The 20259-nt window shown below is 37.0% G+C and overlaps 1 protein-coding gene across 2 annotated transcripts in view; it reads left to right on the top strand.

Annotated features, from left to right (window-relative positions):
* Positions 1–20259, top strand: part of CNTNAP5 (contactin associated protein family member 5) — an 825196-nt gene that overhangs the window by 513356 nt on the left and 291581 nt on the right. For both annotated transcript variants that reach the window (XM_082690270.1, XM_082690269.1), the window contains exon 12: positions 18038–18157. In XM_082690270.1, coding sequence (XP_082546396.1) covers positions 18038–18157 — 120 coding nt within the window. The remainder of the gene's footprint in view (positions 1–18037; positions 18158–20259) is intronic.

Raw genomic sequence — 20259 nt, 5'->3', positions numbered from 1 at the left:
CTATTGGCTATTATTTTGGTGAGAATTTTTGCATCTGTCTTCATCAAGGATATTGATCTGTAATTCTCCTTTTTTGAAGGAGTCTTTGTCTGGTTTTGGGATCAAGGTAATGCTGACCTCACAAAATGAATTTGGAAGTTTTCCTTCCATTTCTACTTGTTGGAACAGTTTCAGGAGAATAGGTATTAATTCTTCTTTAAATGTTTGGCAGAATTATCCTGGGCAGCCGTCTGGCCCTATGTTTTTTTGTTTGTTTGTTTGTTTGTTTGTTTTTTAGCAGGGAGATTTTTGATGACTGCTTCAATCTCCTTACTGGCTATGGGTCTGTTCAGGTTTTCTATTTATTCCTGGTTCTGTTTTGGTAGTATATATGTCTCTAGGGATGCATCCATTTCTTCCAGATCATTAAATTTGCTGGTGTATATTTGCTCATAGTATGTTTATATAATTGTTTGTATTTCTTTAGTGTTGGTTGTGATCTCTCCTCTTTCATTCATGATTTTGTTAATTTGGGTCCTTTCTCTTTTCTTTCTGTTAAGTCTGGCCAGGGGGTTACCAATTTTATTAATTCTTTCAAAGAACCAGCTCCTGGTTTCATTGATTTGTTCTACTTTTCTTTTGGTTTCTATTTCATTGATTTCTGCTCTGATCTTTATTATTTCTCTTCTCTTGCTGAGTTTAGGCTTTCTTTGCTGTTCTTTCTCCAGCTCCTTTAGATGTAGGGTTAGGTTGTGTACTTGAGATCTTTCTTGTTTCTTGAGAAAGGTTTGTATTGCTATATACTTTCCTCTCAGGACTGCCTTTTCTGTGTCCCACAGATTTTGAACAGTTGTGTATGCATTATCATTTGTTTCCATGAATTTTTTCAATTCTTCTTTAATTTCCTGGTTGACCCTTTCATTCTTTAATAGGATGATCTTTAGCCTCCATCTATTTGAGTTCTTTCCAACTTTTCTCTTGTCATTGAGTTCTAGTTTCAAAGCATTGTGGTCTGAAACTATGCAGGGAATGATCCCAATCTTTTGGTACCAGTCAAGATCGGATTTGTGACTTAGGGTGTGATCTATTCTGGAGAATGTTCCATGTGTACTGTAGAAAAATGTGTATTCTCTTGCTTTGGGATGGAATGTTCTAAATATATCTGTGATGTCCTTCTGGTCCAGTGTATAATTTTAAAACCTTCATTTCCTTGTTGATCTTTTGCTTAGAGGATCTGTCCATGTCAGTGAAGGGAGTGTTAAAGTACTCTTCTATTACTGTATTATTATTATTTTTTTAAAGATTTTATTTATTTATTTGACAGACAAAGATCAAAAGTAGGCAGAGAGAGGAGGAAGCAGGCTCCCTGCTGAGCAGAGAGCACGATGCGGGGCTTGATCCCAGGACCCTGGGATCATGACCTGAGCTGAAGGCAGAGGCTTTAACCCACTGAGCCACCCAGGCGCCCTTATTATTAATGTGTTTCTTTGATTTTGTTATTAGTTGGTTTATACAATTGGCTGCTCCCATGTTACGGGCATAGATATTTAAAATTGGTAGATCTTCTTGTTGGACAAACCCTTTAATTATGATATAGTGTCCTTCCCTATCTCTTATTATAGTTTTTGGCTTAAAATCTAATTTATCTAATATAAGGATTGCCATCCCAGGTTTTTGTTTTGTTTTTGTTTTTTGTTTGTTTGTTTGTTTTTTTCCATTGGCATGATAAATTGTTTTCCACCAAGTCACTTTAAATATAAAGAGGATATTGGGTTTAAAATGAGTTTCTTATAGACAGCATATCAATGGATCTTGTTTTCTTATCCATTCTGATATCCTGTGTCTTTTGATTGGGGCATTTAGTCAATTTACATTCAGGGTAACTATTGAAAGATATGAATTCAGTGCCACTGTATTGCCTCTAAGGTGACTGTTACTGTATATTGTCTCTGTTACTTTCTAGTCTGTTTCTTTTAGTCTCTTTCTTTGCTTAGAGGACCTCTTTCAATATTTTCTGTAGGGCTGGTTTGGTGTTTGCAAATTATTTTAGTGTTTGTTTGCCCTGGAAGCTTTTTATCTCTCTTTTTTTCAATGACAGCCCAGCTGGATTTAGTACTCTTGGTTGCATATTTTTCTCTTTTAGTATTCTGAATGTATCATGCCTGTCCTTTCTGGCCTGCCAGGTCTTGGTGGATAGGTCTTCTGCCAGTCTAATATTTCTACCATTTTGTGTTACAGACCTCTTATCAGAAGCTGCTTTCATGATTTTCTCTTTGTCATTGAGACTTATACGTTTTACTATTAGATGATGGTCTGTGGACTGATTTTTATTGACTTTGAGGTGGTTCTCTGTTCCTCCTGGGTTTGATGCATGTTCCCTTCACCAAATTAGGGAAATTCTGTACTATAATTTGCTACAATATACATTTTTCCCCACTCTGTCTTCCTTCTTCTTCTGGGATCCCAATTATTCCAATATTGTTTTGGCTTATGGTATCACTTATATCTCAAATTCTCCCCTTGTGGTGCAGTAGTTCTTTGTTTCTCTTTTTCTCAATTTCTTTATTCTCCATCATTTGGTCTTCTATATCACTAATTCTCTCTTCTGCATCATTTATCCTAGCACTAAGAGTCTCCATTTTTTCTTATTGCACCTCATTAATAGCTTTTCATATTTCAACTTGGCTAGATTTTAGTTCTTTTATTTTTCCAGAAAGGGCTTTTATTTCTCTAGAATGGGATTCGCTAATATCTTCCATGCTTTTTTTGAGCCCAACTAGCACCTTGATAATTATTGTTCTGAACTCGTTTTGACATGTTACTAATGTCCATATTGATTAGGTCCCTAGCCATCAGTACTGCCTCTTGTTATTTATCTATTTATTTATTTATTTATTTATTTTTTGAGGTGAGTTTTTCAGCCTTGTCATTTCATCCAGATAAGAATAGATGAATGAGAGAACAAAGTACTAAAAGGGTCATAGCAACCCCAGAAAAATACACACTAACCAAATCAGAACTTGGGGGAGAAGAAGGGGGGGAAAAATATATATATATATATATATACATATATATATATAATATATATATATTATACTCATGAGTGGAACAGGGCCACACACTTGATTTTGGGTGTATTTTGGTCTGTTAGAAGAAACCATCTTCCAAATTTTAAAGGAAGAAAAACTTATATATATATACAAAAATAAGTGTAAATATGATGAAGGGATGGAAAATGACTGTGAAGATGAACATATAAAAGAGGTTCTAGAAAAGCAATTGATAATATAAGTTGGTTAAAAAAAGAAAATAAAAAGAGAAAAGAATGTGATCAAGCTGGAGATTAAAACAAAGCCATGCTCTAGATTTAGGGTATATTTTGATCTATTAGAAGAAACTTTATCTCAAAATTTTAAAGAAAGGAAAACGTATATGTATACAAAAAATAATAAATACAATGAAGGGATATAATATGAATATAACAATGAAAATTTAAAAAAAATTAAGTTATTGATAAAGTAATTAAAAATGTTAAAATAGGATGAAGGAAATTTTTTAAAAAATAGAGTAAGAGGGATGCCTGGGTGGCTCAATTGGTTAAGCAGCTGCTTTCGGCTCAGGTCATGATCCCAGGGTCCTGGGATCGAGTCCCACATCAGGCTTCTTGCTCAGCAGGGAGCCTGCTTCTCCCTCTGCCTCTGCCTGCCATTCTGTCTGCCTGTGCTCGCTCTCTCTCCCTCTCTCTTTCTGACAAATAAATAAAATCTTAAAAAAAATAGAGTAAGAGAAAAATAAAATTTAAAAGATTTAACTTTGCAAGACTAAAGAATCATGTGAAAAGCCATGAATTCTATGTGCTGTATTCCTATAGTTCTGAAGTTTTGCAGTTCTCATTGATAGGTGAATTTGGTCTTGGCTGGATGTTCTTGTTGATCTTCCAGGGGAGGGGCCTGTTATACTGATTCTGAAATGTCTTTGATGCAGATGGAATTACACCACCCTTGCCAGGGGCCAGGCTAAGGGGGCTGGTTCAGAGAGCGAATCTGCTCGGTTTCATTCTTGGTAGCTTTTGTTCCATGAACACTCCCTGTACGGCTTTGGAAGAGGAGAATGAAGATGACAGGCTCCCAATCTCCAGCCTAGAGGAGCTGAGAGCTCAGGCTCCCACTCATCAGTTCACCCTCAGAGAAAAGAAATCAGTCACTCTCATCTCCCTAATCTCTGGCTGCACTCTGTGCTCACCCAGACCATGACTTAGCATTTCTACCTCTGGTGCAGCCTAGAGGAGCTGAGAGCTCAGGCTCCCACTCATCAGTTCACCCTCAGAGAAAAGAAGTCAGTCACTCTCATCTCCCTAATCTCTGGCTGCACTCTGTGCTCACCCAGACCATGACTTAGTATTTCTACCTCTGGTGCACGGCCCCATTTGGAGTCTCCAAAACTAGCATATCCCTGCAGTGTACTCCCACACTGCTCTTCTTAGAGGAGGAAGGAGGGGATCTCTCCAGATCTGCCAGTTGTGGGGTCCCTGATCAAAGAGTAATGGTCTGAATGTGCCTTGGATCACTGTTTAAGGTAACCCTGAGCTGAGAGCCCACTCCTTGGCTCTGTCTCTGCAACCAGCTTCCCCACTCTGGTACGTGGGACCTCTGCCACACTCAGGCACCCCGGGTCTTTCTGTGGCCCAACGTGTCCTGAGACCACATGTCCCCACAAGGGCTCCACCCACGCTTAGCTTCTCTAGCAATGTCCCTCAGTGGAGCAGACTTCCAAAAGTTCCTGTATTGTGCTCTACTGATCTACACTTTTCTGGAGCTGGCGCTACCCCTGTGGTCTCTCTTCCCATATATTGCCACAGATTCACTTTTCCACACATCCTACCTTCCAGAAAGTGGTCGATTTTCTGTTCCTAGAATTGCTGCTCTTCTTCTCTTCAATCTCCTGTTGAGTTTGTAGGTGTTCAGAGTGGTTTGATAATTACCTAGCTGAACTCCTGGTACCTGATGATATTAAGTGGTGATATTTAGATCTCCTACTCCTCCACCATCTTGCTCTCTCTGGAGAAATTATATGATTTAACACTTATTACTTGATACAACAGAGTTTCCTATGGGTACTCTTTAAAAACTTTTTTTCTCTTTATTTTATAGAAATTGGTCTTTTATATTTTTCTATCTGTATTGGGGTAGTTTTGGTAAGTTGAAGATCCTGAATTTTTTGATATCTAGAATCATGTCTTTTTTATTTTATTTTCTGAGAGCTTAACATGGAGTTACTGAAAAATGAGAAAGTTTTCAATAATTGTGTATGGTGTATTTGTTTCACCTGTAGCTGATCAGAGAAGATCCTGGGCCCATACCACGACCAGATCTTCAACTTTGTAATGGAGTGATTATGAGATCTAAAAATGCACATGGCCAAAAATTAGAGAAGTTGAAGGAGGAAATATTCCATCTGGAGGAGCAGCTGGCTTGACTTGGCTGCCCTTTGTTAACAACTTAAGTCAGAAGATAAGTGAAAACATGTGTGATCTCCATAGCACTACGATCATGAAATAGATGTTTGATGTGTCACCTGAACCTTCCAAATCCCATGTAAAATATCCCTCTCAATCACAGAATCTAAGACCAAAAGAACATATTGAAAGTCACTGACATGTCTTTAGGGGTTTCCCATGAAATGGTCCAAGCAGATAAACTTATAGTAAAGTATATGGAGAGCAAACTACAGATATTTTCTGAAAGCAGTCAGTATTTTAGAGACCACTGATTTAATGGGGGACTATAGAAAAGTATCTGACATCCTAGAAAAGAATCTAACCTGACTGATAAGATGGAGACCAAAACAAAACACAAAATAATACAACTAACCACACACACACACACACACACACACACACATACTACTTGGAGAAACAATGTACACAGAGAGAAAAAAAATGTCAAAAAAGGAACTATATTATAGTTAATATTCTTAGGAATATTAGAGATATATTGTATCAGTGAATCAAGAATAACATGGTAATGGGGTGCCTGGGTCTTCCTTCTGTTCAGATCTTGCTTCTAGAGTACTGGGATCAAGGCCCGCATCAGCCTCCCAGCTAAGAGGGGAGCTTGCTTCACCCTCTGCCCCTCCCTCACTCTTATGCACCCCCCAAATAAATAAAATCTTTAAAAAATTGCATGCTATTAAAAAAAATATTTAAAAAGGAAAAAAACACTGGATTTTTTTTAAAAATGCTACAATTGAGATATCTCTAAACTGGAAAACCCAACAAATGAACTTTAGTTTATTTGATAGACATTTGATTAATATTAAATAAATTGTGGTATGTCCATATCATAGTAAGCCACTAAGAAATTAAACTATTGATACATGAAATGACTTGAGTGTATTTCAAGAGTGTATTTCATTGTGCTGAGTGAGAAAACCAGTATTTTTCTTTCTTTTAGAGAGAGAGGGAGATAGGAAGGGAATGGGGGTTGTGGTGGGGGGCATCAGAAGAAGAAGGAGAGAGAGAAACCTAAGCCGGTCCCATGCACAATTCAAAGCCTGATTCAGAGGTCGATCTCATGGCCCTGAGATCATAACCTGAGCTGAAATCAAGAGTTGGATGCTTAACCAACTGAACTACTCAGGTCCCCTTAGGAAGCCATTTTTAAGAAGAAATACCTGATGGAACCCCTGGGTAATAAATAAGTAAATCTTTAAAAAGGGGGGTGGGGAGGGAAATGCCTGGCATGTTGGTGATTTGACCAGGGAGACAGCTGTACACTAGATGGAAACCATACCATTCATATTGTATCAGGTCAGAAAGATCCAGAAGATAATTTTTCAAAGAGATTGAAATCCACAGAATACCTGAAATGCCCAAATATTCAGAGAAAAATTTTATTATGACACACATTTTCAAACACATGCACAAAATGATAGAATAGTACAGTTGTTCTCTTTGTAACTTTCACTCAGTTTCAACGTTTATTGATATGCTGTGATTTTTGTTGTTACTATTCACCTCATTTATTTTTAAAGATGAAGCAATGCATTTTCTTTTTTTTTTTTAATTTTAATTCCAGTATAGTAGACAAATAGTATCGTGTTAGCTTTTAGATTCAGGTATACAATATAGTGATTTGACAATTCGATACATTACTCAGTACTCATCACAATAAGTATACTCTTAATCCCCTTCATCTATTTCACCCATTCCTTCAGCTGCCTCCCTTCGTAACCAGCAGTTCATTCTCTATATCATTAAGAGTCTGTTTTTTGAGTTGTCTCTTTTTTCTTTGTTCATTTGCTGCTGTTGTTATTACTTTTTCTTAAATTGCATATATGAATGAAATCATATGGTATTTGTCTTTCTTTGACTGATTTATTTCACTTTTAGCATTATATTTTCTAGAGCCATCCATGTTGTTATAAGTGGTAAAATTTCATTGTTTTTCATGGTGGAATAATACTCCCCTGTGTATATATACTACAACTTCTTTATCCATTCATCCACTAATGGACAGTTGGAAGGGTTCTATAATTTGGCTATTGTAAGTAATGCTACAGTAAACATAGGGGTGCATATATCTTTTCAAATTGTGTTTTAATATTCTTTTGGAAAACACCCAGTGAAATAATTAGATCAGATGATAGTTTTATTTTTAATTTTCTGAGGAAATTCCATACTGTTTTACCATACTGGCTGTATCAGTTTGCATTCCCACTAACAGTGCATGAGGGTACCTTTTCTCTACATTATCACCAGTATTTGTTATTTTATGTATTTTTTATTTTAGCCATCCTGATGGGTGTGAGGTGATATAACATTATAGTTTTGATCTTCATTTCCTGATAATTACTGATATTGAGCATCTTTTCATGTGTTTACTGGCAATCTCTGTCTTCCTTGGTGAAATGTCTTTTAATGTCTTCTGCCCATTTTTAATTGAATTATTTGGTTTTATCAGATATATCATTTGCAAATATCTTCTCCCATTCAGTAGGTGGTCTTTTAGTTTTGTTGATCATTTTCTCTGCTATACAGAGACTTTTAATTTTGATATGGTCTGAATACTTTATTCTTACTTTTGTTTTCTTTGCCTCAGGAGACATATCTAGAAATTTTTTGCTATGTCCTATGTCAGAGAAATTATGGTCTGTGCTCTCTTCCAGGATTTTTATGGTTTCAGGTCACATTTAGATCTTTAATCCATCTGAGCTTATTTTTGTGTATAGTGTAAGAAAGTGATCCAGTTTCATTATTTTGGATGTAGCTGTTCAGTTTTCCCAACACTATTTTTTTTTTTTTTTTGGAGAGAATTTTCCCATTTTATATTCTTGCCTCATTTGTCAAAGATTAATTAATGCTATAATCTTGGTTTTATTTTTGAACTTTCTGTTCTATTCCATTGATCTATGTGTCTGTTTCTGTGCTGGTACCATAGTTGTTTTGATTACTACACCTTTGTAGTATATCTTGAATCTGGAATTGTGATACTTAGAGTTTTGTTCTATTTCAAGATTGCTTTGCCTATTTCAGGGTCCTTGTGGTTTCATACAAATATTAGGATTGTTTACTCTAGTTCTGTGAAAAATGTTGTTGGTATTTTGATAGAGACTGAATTAAATCTGTAGATTGCTGTGGGTATTATGGACATTTTATCCATATTTGTTCTTCTAATCCATGAGCATTGAATATCTTTGTATTTGTGCAGTCTTCAATTTCTTTCATTAATATTTTATATTTTTCATAGTACAGGCCTTTTACCTCTTTGGTTAAATTTATTCCTAGATATTTTATTATTTTGCTGAAATTATAAATGAGATTTTTAATTCTCTTTCTGTTCCTTCATTATTAGTGTATAAGAATGCAATGGATTTCTGTGTATTGATTTTGTATCCTGTGACCTTACTAAATTTACTTGTCAGTTCTAGTAGTTTTTAGGTGAACTCTTTAAGGTTTTCTATATATAGCATCATGTTCTCTGCAAATAGTGAAATTTTACTTCTTCCTTAATAATTTAGATGTTTTTAATTTCTTTTTCTTGTCTGATTGCTATGGTTATGTTGACTAAAGCGGTGAGCATAGACATTCTTGCCTTGTTCCTGATCTTAGGAGAAAATGGTCACGTTTTCCCCACTAGGCATGATATTAGCTATTGACTTTTTAAGTATAGACTTAAGTATGTTGAGTTATATTCCCTCTAAACATACTTTGTTAGGTTTTTTGTTGTTCCTGTTTTTGTTTTGTTTCTGTTAATGTGTGATATATGTGTGAGCAGGTGGGGAGGGGCAGAGAGAGACGGAGAGAGAGAATCTCAAGCAGACTCGATGTTTAAGTCCAAAGCCAGGCATGGGACTCAATCTCACAACTCTGAGATTATGACTTACCCTGAAATCAAGAGTTGTAAGCTCAACCAGTTAAGCCACTCACATACCCCAAAATTATGCTCTTGTGTTTTGTGTGTGTGTGTGTGTGTATGTATGTGCATTGCATGCTTTTTCTGCATCTATTGAAAGTATCATATGATTTTTATTCATTTCTTTTAATTGATATGATATGATTGATTTGCAATATTGAATCACTCTTGCATCCCAGGAATAAATCCCACTTGATCATGTGAATGATTTTTTTAATGTATTATTAGATTCAGTTTGCTAATATTTTGCTGAGGATTTTTACATCTAGGTTCATCAGTGATATTAGCCCATTTATTTATTTATGTCTTTATTGTTTTGGAATCAGGTCAATGGTGACCTCATAGAATGCATTTCAAAGACTTCCTTCCTCTTCTCTTTTTGGAATAGTTTGATAAGAATAGGTATTAATAATTATTTAAGTGTTTGATTGATTTGCTTTTTAAGCCATCTGGTCCTGGACTTCTGTTGCAAGTTCTTTGAAAATGGATTCAGTTTCATTGCTGGTCAGGAGTCTGTTCAAATTCTCTTTCTATTCCTCATTCAGTTTTGGGGAGTTATATGTTATTAGGAATTTTTCCATTTCTTCTAGGTTGTCCAATTTGTTGCCATATAATTTTTCTGATATATTCTAATGATCCTTTAAATCCCAGTGGTGTTGGTTGTTATTTCCCCTCTTTCATTTCTTATTTTCCTTATTTGAGTCCTCTTTCTTTCTCTAAGTCTCGCTATGGTTCATCAATTGTGTGGATCTTTTCAAAGAACTAATTCCTGGTTTCATTGATCTGTTCTACTTTTTCTTTGTTTGTTTCTATTTTGTTTATCTCTGCTTAATCTTTATTATTTTCTTCCCTCTAGTGGTTTGGGGTTTGTTTGTTCTTTTTTTAGTTTCTTTAGGTTTAAGGAGAGGTCATTTATTTAAGTTTTTTCTTGCTTTTTGAGTCAGGATTGTATTGCTATAAACTTCCCTGTTAGACCAACTTTTGCTGTATCCCAAAGATTTTGAAACATTGTGTTTTCATTTTCATTTGTCTTCATGTATTTATTGATTTCCTCTTAGATTTCTTGGTTGACCCATTCATTGTTTAGTAGAAACTTATTTAACTTCCATGTATTTACCCCCACCCCCACCCCCAGCAAGTTTTTTCTTGTGTTTGGTTTCTAGTTTCATAGCATTGCAGTTGGAAAAGATGTGACTTAAATCTTTTTAAATTTGTTGAAACTTGTTTTATGACCTAATATGTTATCTATTCTGGAGAATGTTCCATGTGCACTTGATAACAATTTGTATGAATATGCTGTTTTAGCATGGTATGTTCTGCATATATCTGTTAGATCCATCTGGTCCAATGTGTCATTCAAAACTATTGTTTCCTTGTTGATTTTCTGTTTGAATGATTTATCCATTGATGTAAGTGGGGTGTTAATGTCACCTACTATTACTGTATTATTATCAGTTCCCTCATTTAATAGTTCTTTTTGTATTTGGATATTCTCATGTTGGATGCATAAGTATTTACAATTTTTCTATCTTGTTGGATTTTTTCTTTTTGATCATATAGCATCCTCTTTTGTCTCTTCTTACAGTCTTTGTTTTAAAGTCATCTTGTTTAATATGAGAATTGCTACCCTGGCTTTCTTCTCACATTGTTTTGGATGATACATAATTTTCCATCCCTTCACTTTCAGTCTGCATGGGTCTTTAGATTGGAAATGAGTCTCTTATTGGTAGCATATAGATGGGTCTTCCTTTTCTATTATGAGACATTTTAAAGACAAATTGGGTACTGATGATTTTATTACTACTACCCTAGTACATGTTTCTTTTTTCTTATTTTTTTATTTATATATATATATATTTATATATTTTTATTTATTTTCAGCATAACAGTATTCATTGTTTTTGTACCACAACCAGTGCTCCATGCAATCCATGCCCTCTATAATACCCACCACCTGGTACCCCGACCTCCCAGCCCCCGCCCCTTCAAAATCCTCAGATTGTTTTTCAGAGTCCATAGTCTCTCATGGTTCACCTCCACTTCCAATTTCCCCCAACTCCCTTCTCCTCTCTATCTCCCCATGTCCTCCATGCTATTTGTTATGCTCCACAAATAAGTGAAACCATATGATAATTGACTCTTTCTGGCTTGACTTATTTCACTCAGCATCATCTCTTCCAGTCCTGTCCATGTTGCTACAAAAGTTGGGTATTCGTCCTTTCTGATGGAGGCATAATACTCCATAGTGTATATGGACCACATCTTCCTTATCCATTCGTCCATTGAAGGGCATTTTTGTTCTTTCCACAGTTTGGCCACCGTGGCCATTGCTGCTATAAACATAGGGGTACAGATGGCCCTTCTTTTCACTACATCTGTATCTTTGGGATAAATACCCAGTAGTGCAATTGCAGGGTCATAGGGAAGTTCTATTTTTAATTTCTTGAGGAATCTCCACAGTGTTCTCCAAAGAGGCTGCACCAACTTGCATTCCCACCAACAGTGGAAGAGGGTTCCCATTTCTCCACATCCCCTCCAACACATGTTGTTTCCTGTCTTGCTAATTTTGGCCATGCTAACTGGTGTAAGGTGATATCCCAATGTGGTTTTAATTTGAATCTCCCTGATGGCTAATGATGATGAACATGTTTTCATGTGTCTGATAGCCATTTGTATGTCTTGATTGGAGAAGTGTCTGTCCATATCTTCTGCCCATTTTTTGATATGATTGTCTGTTTTGTGTGTGTTGAGTTTGAGGAGTTCTTTATAGATCCTGGATATCAACCTTTTGTCTGTACTGTCATTTGCAAATATCTTCTCCCATTCCATGGGATTTTTCAATTTTTTTGATTGAGGTTAGGGTGGCTATGTATTTCCCCCTTAAGATTGTCTTTGCTGTATCCCAAAAGTTCATTTTCGCTTTTGCTTCCTTTGCCTTTGGAGACATCTCTTTTAAGAAGTTGCTGTGGCTGATATCGAAGAGATTACTGCCTATATTCTCCTCTAGGATTCTGATGGATTCCTTTCTCACATTGAGGTCTTTTATCGCTTTTGAGTTTATCTTTGTGTATGGTGTAAGAGAATGGTCAAGTTTCATTCCTCTACATATAGCTGCCCAGTTTTCCCAGCACCATTTATTGAAGAGACTGTCTTTTTTCCACTGTATATTTTTTCCTGTTTTGTCGAAGTGGTGGGGTCTTTGCCTGGTTTGGTGATCAGGGTAATGTTGGCTTCATAAAAAGAGTCTGGAGTTTTCCTTCTGCTTCAATTTTTTGAAACATCTTCAGGAGAATAGGTATTATTTCTTCTTTGAATGTTGGTAGAATTCTCCAGGGAATTCATCAGTCACTGGATTCTTGTATTTTGGGAGGTTTTTGATCTCTGCTTTAATCTCGTTACTAGATATTGGTCTATTCAGGTTGTCCATTTCTTTCTGATTCAGTTTTGAAAGTTTTTGTTTCCAGGAATGCATCCATTTCATCTAGGTTGCTTGACTTATTGGCATATAACTATTTATAGTAATTTCTAATGATTGTTTCTATTTCCTTGGTGTTAGTCATGATCTCTCCCTTTTCATTCATGATTTTATTAGTTTTGGTCCTCTCTTATTTCTTTCTGATTAGTTTGGCTAGCAGGTTATCAATCTTATTGATTCTTTCAAAAAACCAGCTTCTAGTTTCATTGATGTGTTCTATCGTCTCTCTGGTTTCTATCCCATTGATCTCTGTTCTAATCTTGATTATTTATCTTCTTGTATGTGAGGTTGGCTTAATTTGTTGTTGATTCTCCAGTTCTTTAAGGTGTAAAGAGAGCTGGTGCTTTCTGGATTTTTCAATTTTTTTGAGTGAGGTTTGGGTGGCTATGTATTTCTCCCTTAAGATTGTCTTTGCTGTATCCCATAAGTTTTGTACTGATGTGTCTTCATTCTCATTGGCTTCCATGGATTGTTTAAGTTCTTCTTTGATTTCCTGGTTGATCCAAACATTCTTAAGCAGGGTGGTCTTTAGCTTCTAAGTGTTTGAATTCCTTCCATACTTTTTCTCATGGTTGAGTTCCAGTTTCAAAGCACTGTGGTCTGAGAATATGCAGGGAAGAGCCTCAATCTTAACATATCAGGTGAGCCCTGATTTGTGACCAAGTATGTGGTCTATTCTGGAGAAAGTTCCTTGTGTGCTCAAGAAGAATGAGTATTCTGTTGTTGTCTGGTGGAATGTTCTATATGTATCTATGAGGTCCATCTAGTCCAATGTGTCATTCAATGTTCTTGTTTATTGATTTTCTGCTTGGATGATCTGTCTATTATTGAAAGTGGCATGTTAAGATCCCCTACTATTAATGTATTCATATCAATACTCTTTATCTTGATTAACAGTCTTATGTATTTGGCTGCTCCCATATTGGGGGCATAAATATTTACAACTGTTAAATCTTGGTGTATAGACACTTTAAGAATGATGTAGTGTCCTTCTTTATCTCTGACTATAGTTTTTAGTTTAAAATCTAATTTATCTGAGATAAGAATCACTACCCCAGCTTTCTCTTGAGGTCCATTGGCATGAAATATGCTTCTCCATCCCTTCACTTTCAGTCTGGATGTATCTTTAGGTTCCAAAGAGGTCTCTTGTAGACAGCATATGGATGGGTCCTGTCATTTTATCCAATCTGCAACACTGCATTGTTTTATGGGAGCATTTTGGCCATTCATATAGAAAGTGATTATTGAAAGATATGTTTTTATTGACATCATGTTGCCTGTGAAGTCCTTGTTTCTATAGATTATCTCTGTAAATTTCTGTTATATGCCACTCTTGGGTTCTTTCTTCTTTTACAGAACCCCCATTAATATTTCTTGTACTGCCAGCTTGGTGGTCACATACTCTTAAACCTTGCTAGTCTTGGAAGCTCTTTATCTCACCATCCATTTTGAATGTCAGCCTTGATTTATAAAGTAATCTTGGCTGCATGTTCTTCTCATTTAGTGCCTTGAATGTGTCTTGCCAGCCCTTTCTGGCCTTCCATGTTTCTGTGGACAGGCTTAACATTATTCTGATGGACCTTCCTCTGTACTTAAGGATTCTCTTCCCCCTAGCTGTGCTTAAGACCTCCTGTCTGAAACTATCATTCATAAATTTCACAATTAAGTGTCTGGATGTGCAAAAAACAGATCTGGGGATCCAGATCTCAGGGTTTTGCAAGTTGCTGCCAGCCCCAGAGATCCCAACCAGAGATAGTGCACTGAGTTTTTAAGCCTGGGCTGGGAGTGTTAAGACTCTCACCAGGACTTAGAGACCATTGGCTAGTGGCCACACAGAGTTCTGTCAGGCATAGGTGGGGAGCATGGTTCAGACCCCAGTCAAGCAGTGAACATTCAGAATGCAAAAGGCTGTTGTTTTAGAGAGCGCTGGCTGGTGTCCACATCAGACTCCATAGTGCGTGCTGGCAGGAGTATGCCTACCTGAGTAGTGGTGCAAGCAGCAGAAATCTGGGGACTCAGGGACCACTTCCTGTAGGCTTCACTGCACTCTCTGGCATGGGTGGTTGCCACTGGTGGCCATCCTAAGTCTGTGGGCTTAGGCCCATGCCTGTGACAGCCCAATTCTACCAGTTGCCTCTTAATATCTTTTGCTCTTTTGGAGTGCTTTTAATAAGACTCCAAGTTAATCATGGTCCCCAATCACAGGGTACTCTTGTATTGGGGTATTACTTTCCAGTAGGTCACTTCTAGTGGCTCCCTCCCCCTTCTGTTTATTGTCTGATATCAGTCCGATCATTCCCATTCTGCTTTACCTCTCTACTGATGTCTTCTGCCCCCTTAGAGATCCAGAAGTGTATAATCCTACATCTCAGGCTGATTTCATGGGTCTTCAGAGTGTTCTGGTAGATAATTAGTTCACTTTAGGGGACCAGTTGAAACAAGATCTTCTACTTCTCTGCCATCTTGCTCCTCCTCCTCCAAAATTTAAAATATAAATATCCAGAAAGTTTTAACTTTCATCCCTGTCCCTCTCCCCCATTCTTCCTTTCTCTCCTTAGGTATCCATCTATATTAGTTGTTACATGAATATTTTGGGAGGCATTTTAGAGATTTGGTAGTGAATTAGGAGTTAAATTTGTGACCAATACATAGACAACTAGACAAATGGGAGAATAATGCAGTTATTAATTATGAGAAAAATTACATTTGTTTCATAAAAGGAAAATTAATCACATTGTAAGATTTGTTATTTGTGAGTGGCTTGTATGTTGTCACATCACTGTAAACAGTAACCACTGATCAAGCTAAAATTATAATGCAACTATATTTGAGGAATGGGGGATAGAAAGTTCTTTGAATGTGGGGGGTTAAGTAAAAGCCAAATTATTATCTTTGTGTTGATAAGTAAAAAACATAACCTATATAAATGAAAAAAAAATCAAGAAGTAGCAGTTTGGACATGCTATTCAGAGATACACATAGTTAATACCAAAAGAATGAACTAAGAACTAAAAGTCATCATCTTTGCAGGAGGTAGGACTTGCTGGCTTTTCATAAGGATCCTTGGGATTATCTTGAGTATCTCTTTGAATCCTTACTAGTTGTATAAGGTAGGCTCTTTTTTATACTTATAGCCCCATGATAAAATTAATTATTTGAGAGTTTATTAACTATGTATTGCTACATAATGACTTATAACAAAACTTGACATCTGAAAACAACGTATTATTAACTCATATTTTCCCTGGGTTCTTGAAATTTAGCTGGGTGTTTCTGGCTCAATCTCTCATGGAGTTGCAATTAAGATGTTAGCTAATACTGCAGTCATGTTGGTGTTTGACTGTGTCAGTCTGCTTCAGAGCTCACTCACATGGCATACCCAGAAGCCTCCAATCTCATTCATGTGGACCTCTTCCTACAGCAGCCTCAGACCAGAGCAGTTGGCTTCTCTGACAGCAAGTGATCTAGCAACACTCAAGATGGAAGCCATCACCTTTTTAGAATCTAGTCTTGGAAATGACATCTATTACCTCTGTCATAATCTGTTAGAGGCACATCCATAAGTCTAGCCTACACTCAAGTTGAGGAACTTCAGGAACAAAATATGAATTCAAGATGAGTTATCTTAGAGGTTGTGTACCTCTAAGAAGTGGCTTCTCCCAGTTCCCATAAGTGAGTGTAAGTGGTAGCCTGATTTCAGGGCTCATAGTTCTTAACCACTATATAACCCCCACATTGTTGCCTGTGTGGTATTTACTCTGCATGTGAAAGCAGCACCTCCTTTCACACCATCACCATCTTGGAAATGAAGCGGTGGTGAGAGGGATAACGCACATAAGAGCTGACTCTCTTATGTTTGGTACGCACACAGGTGTGTCAGGTTTGAGCAAACAGAAATGAGCTATATGTTATGCTCTGTATATGTGATGCAAACTATAGCCTCTGGTTCAGAAAGTGTGCATGACTGCAAGAGAGAATTATAGGAGTACACAGATAACCTTGAATTCACTCTAATTTATAAAAAAGTCAAACCCTCTCAAGCTTTAGAACTTTATTGGTAATGAATTATCTGAGGCACCCCTTACACTTGATCATGACAAAGTGCGGCTTCATATTTTTGGGATGGGGCATTAGTCACAGGGGCATGTTGGCTAGGGTGAGGAGTTAGTGCTATATCTTTAAAGTCGTTGGGAGCCACTGAAGTGTTTTAAGCATGGGGGAATGACATATTGGATATGTACTTGCTGCTCTGAGCTATACCATTTTGTCTAAAACATCAGATGACATTCTACATTCTCATGCATGAGACAGCAGATGCCTCCTTTACACGTCACCAAATTCATTCATGTTACTGTAATGAGATTTATAAATTTCTCATATCTGCAAATCGGTCAAAGTACCCTATCTCAAGGCACCCGTGTCTGTCTCTTTCTGTGCACATAACCACCTGTGTGGCTACAGCCAGGCCGTGAGCTTTCTATGGCACAGAGTGATTGCCTCACTCATGGTCTGTTGTCAAGTGGAAACGACGCTATTGACACATATTAGAAACACAATGAATATTGTTAAGTCAAATAGACTCAACTTAGTTGGACACCTGCTCTGTTTTAGGTACTGTATTGAGCTCTGGATATAGAGAAGTAAGATAATGTCATTTTATTTTATTAATAAAAAAGTCATGATCATATATATTCATTCAGTCTTCATCCATTCATCAAACATTTTTGAACTTCTCTGAATGTGGCATTGTGCCAGGTGTTGGAACACAGCATCACACAGCACAGGGCCATTGCTCTTACAGTTTCCGTGACCACTGTTGGGGACAGAACAGCGTATGATGATCCTAGCTCAGTACACTCTGTGGGTACAGAGTAAGGGCTCATACGTCAGCACAGAAAAGGGCCAAAATTGACAGAAGGGGAGACTTTTTGGAGGAACTAACATCTGAGTGGTTCAGAAGAATGGATGCTAGGAGGAATGGATGTGTGACTCCACCAAGTATTGGGAGACTGGATTGCTAAGACCTGGGTAAGGGGAGTGGAAAATGAAGGCTATAGAAGGGGGTGGAATCAATAGTGAAAGTAAGCGATTAGTAGGAGTTACTGATCCCTCCAGAGTGATATCCAGAACCAAGCAAAGCTTCATCTCTGCTGTCTTTGTGTCTTTTCAGCACTCTACGAGCAATCCTGTGAGGTGTACAGGCACCAAGGGAACACAGCTGGTTTCTTCTACATTGACTCTGATGGCAGCGGGCCACTGGGACCCCTCCAAGTGTATTGCAACATCACAGGTAAGGATCAGAAATCCCACTCATACTTGACCTAGCTATGGGATGGTACAAAGCAAAGGGAAGACAACAGGAAGAAGACATTCATAAATAAAAAATTAGAGAACCAATTTCTGTGGTGGGGGGTGGTATTTAAGTAAGTAATAGACATTAACAGCTGGGTTACCTTCATGAGAGAGGAAGAGTTAATGGTCTTGATCACACTCCGTCAAATCAAGAATTAACTCTGAGGTATTTTCTTTAGAACTTGCCAAGAACGTTTTCTCTCTTAAAACTCTTTTAAAACTAAACAAACAAAAAAACAAAACTCAAAATCAATAAGGAGCCCTGACTCAGGGATTGGGAAAGTATGATTCGTGTCTGGCCCTGAGGATGGTGTGAATCAGAAATGCTCTCTGAAGAGTCAATTATCATATGGTTTCACTTATTTGTGGAGCATAACAAATAGCATGGAGGACATGGGGAGTTAGAGAGGAGAAGGGAGTTGGGGGAAATTGGAAGGGGAGGTGAACCATGAGAGACTATGGACTCTGAAAAACAATCTGAGGGTTTTGAAGGGGTGGGGGGTGGGAGGTTGGGGTACTAGGTGGTGGGTATTATAAAGGGCACGAATTGCATGGAGCACTGGGTGTGGTGAAAAATAATGAATACTGTTATGCTGAAAATAAAAAATAAATTAAAAAAAAAAAAAAAAAAAAAAAAGAAATGCTCTCTGAGCTTCAGCTGTTCATCAGTGAAATGGGAAAAGTAGTTCCTTCCTCCCAGAGTTGAAAATGAGACACAATCATGAATATCAGAGGAATTGGCCAGGCTACTTATCCAATAGATGCTTAGAAAGAAAAGTGAGCTATTTGCATTTTCCTGGCCACTCCTTTCTAAAGTGCACAAAGACATAGTAAGAATTAATTATTGCATGGATTTAGAAACAATATACGATCACTAAATTACTCTGAAAAATAATTCTTCAAAGCCAAAACCTGATGTAATAGTTCCTTAAAAATACAGCAGTGCAAGTACCCTCTCCATTGTGAGTGTCATTAATTAGCACATACACATTTTTGTGTGTTTGTTTCAAGCACTGGCCTTTAGAAATGACAACAGAATCATGTAATAAAGCAGAAAAGTAAGGAGGGTATTAAGACTCATTGAGTCCTCAGGCTTCCTTGCAACAAGGCAAGCACATTCACCAAGCTCTTTCTGTAGCCACAGGGTGCCCGGGGCACTGAAGACATGCAGAGAATTAAGACACAGCCTCATTTGTGAGGCCGTAGTATCAGGGAAAATGTCATGCAATATCGCAGGTAGAAATGCAAAAAAAGCATTTCAAAACTGGTGATTATGGGCACTTACCGATTTGTTCTTCTGGATACAAACAACCACACTTCTTCTGTAGAATATGTTAGTTACACAGAATTAGATGCATTTCATTGCATTTCCTTAATAATTCATCTCTCCAAATTGCATATGTGCTGGCTGCTTCTCAACTTCCCTATATCATAATTAGAAATTATGTTATAGTAAATGTAGTGTTAACCTATGGGTGAAGAACTAATTTTCTCTGTGTATCTTGAGTATTTTCAAGATGGAATTAACACATGGAACTCCAGTGATTCTTGTTAACTATTTAGACTTTCTAGTTTAAGAAATTCAAATTCAGTAAATGCCCTGTTACCCACTTTGGGAGCTGAACTGAGATTTACAAATACCATCTCTTGCACTCCTCACAATAAAAACCTGAGGTAGATATTTTTATCTCTATCTTACGTAGAAAGAAAGAGAATATGAGATTTTCATGACTTGCTCAAAGTAATAAATACTGGGACTAATAGTCGAGACTCAGGAAGCAAAGAAAACCTTCTGGTGCAGTAATAATTTATATCACTCAAAGATTAATTGGGTACTTTGCATTGCTTATGTTTTGCTTTTGTTATAAAATAAGTCAATATTAATTATAGAAAATTTAACGAAAAAAGCAAGATCTGAAGAGATTGTTAAAGTCACCTTTAAACCACAATCGACAGATTACTACTGTTATTTTATTATATAGATTTCCTTGGGATTTTTTTTTTTTTCTGTGAATGTGTATGTGTGTCTCTTCTATGAGT

This window comes from Mustela nivalis (genome assembly GCF_964662115.1).
Source record: "Mustela nivalis genome assembly, chromosome: 11".
NCBI lineage: Eukaryota > Metazoa > Chordata > Mammalia > Carnivora > Mustelidae > Mustela > Mustela nivalis.
This window is presented reverse-complemented; position numbering and strand designations above follow the sequence as displayed.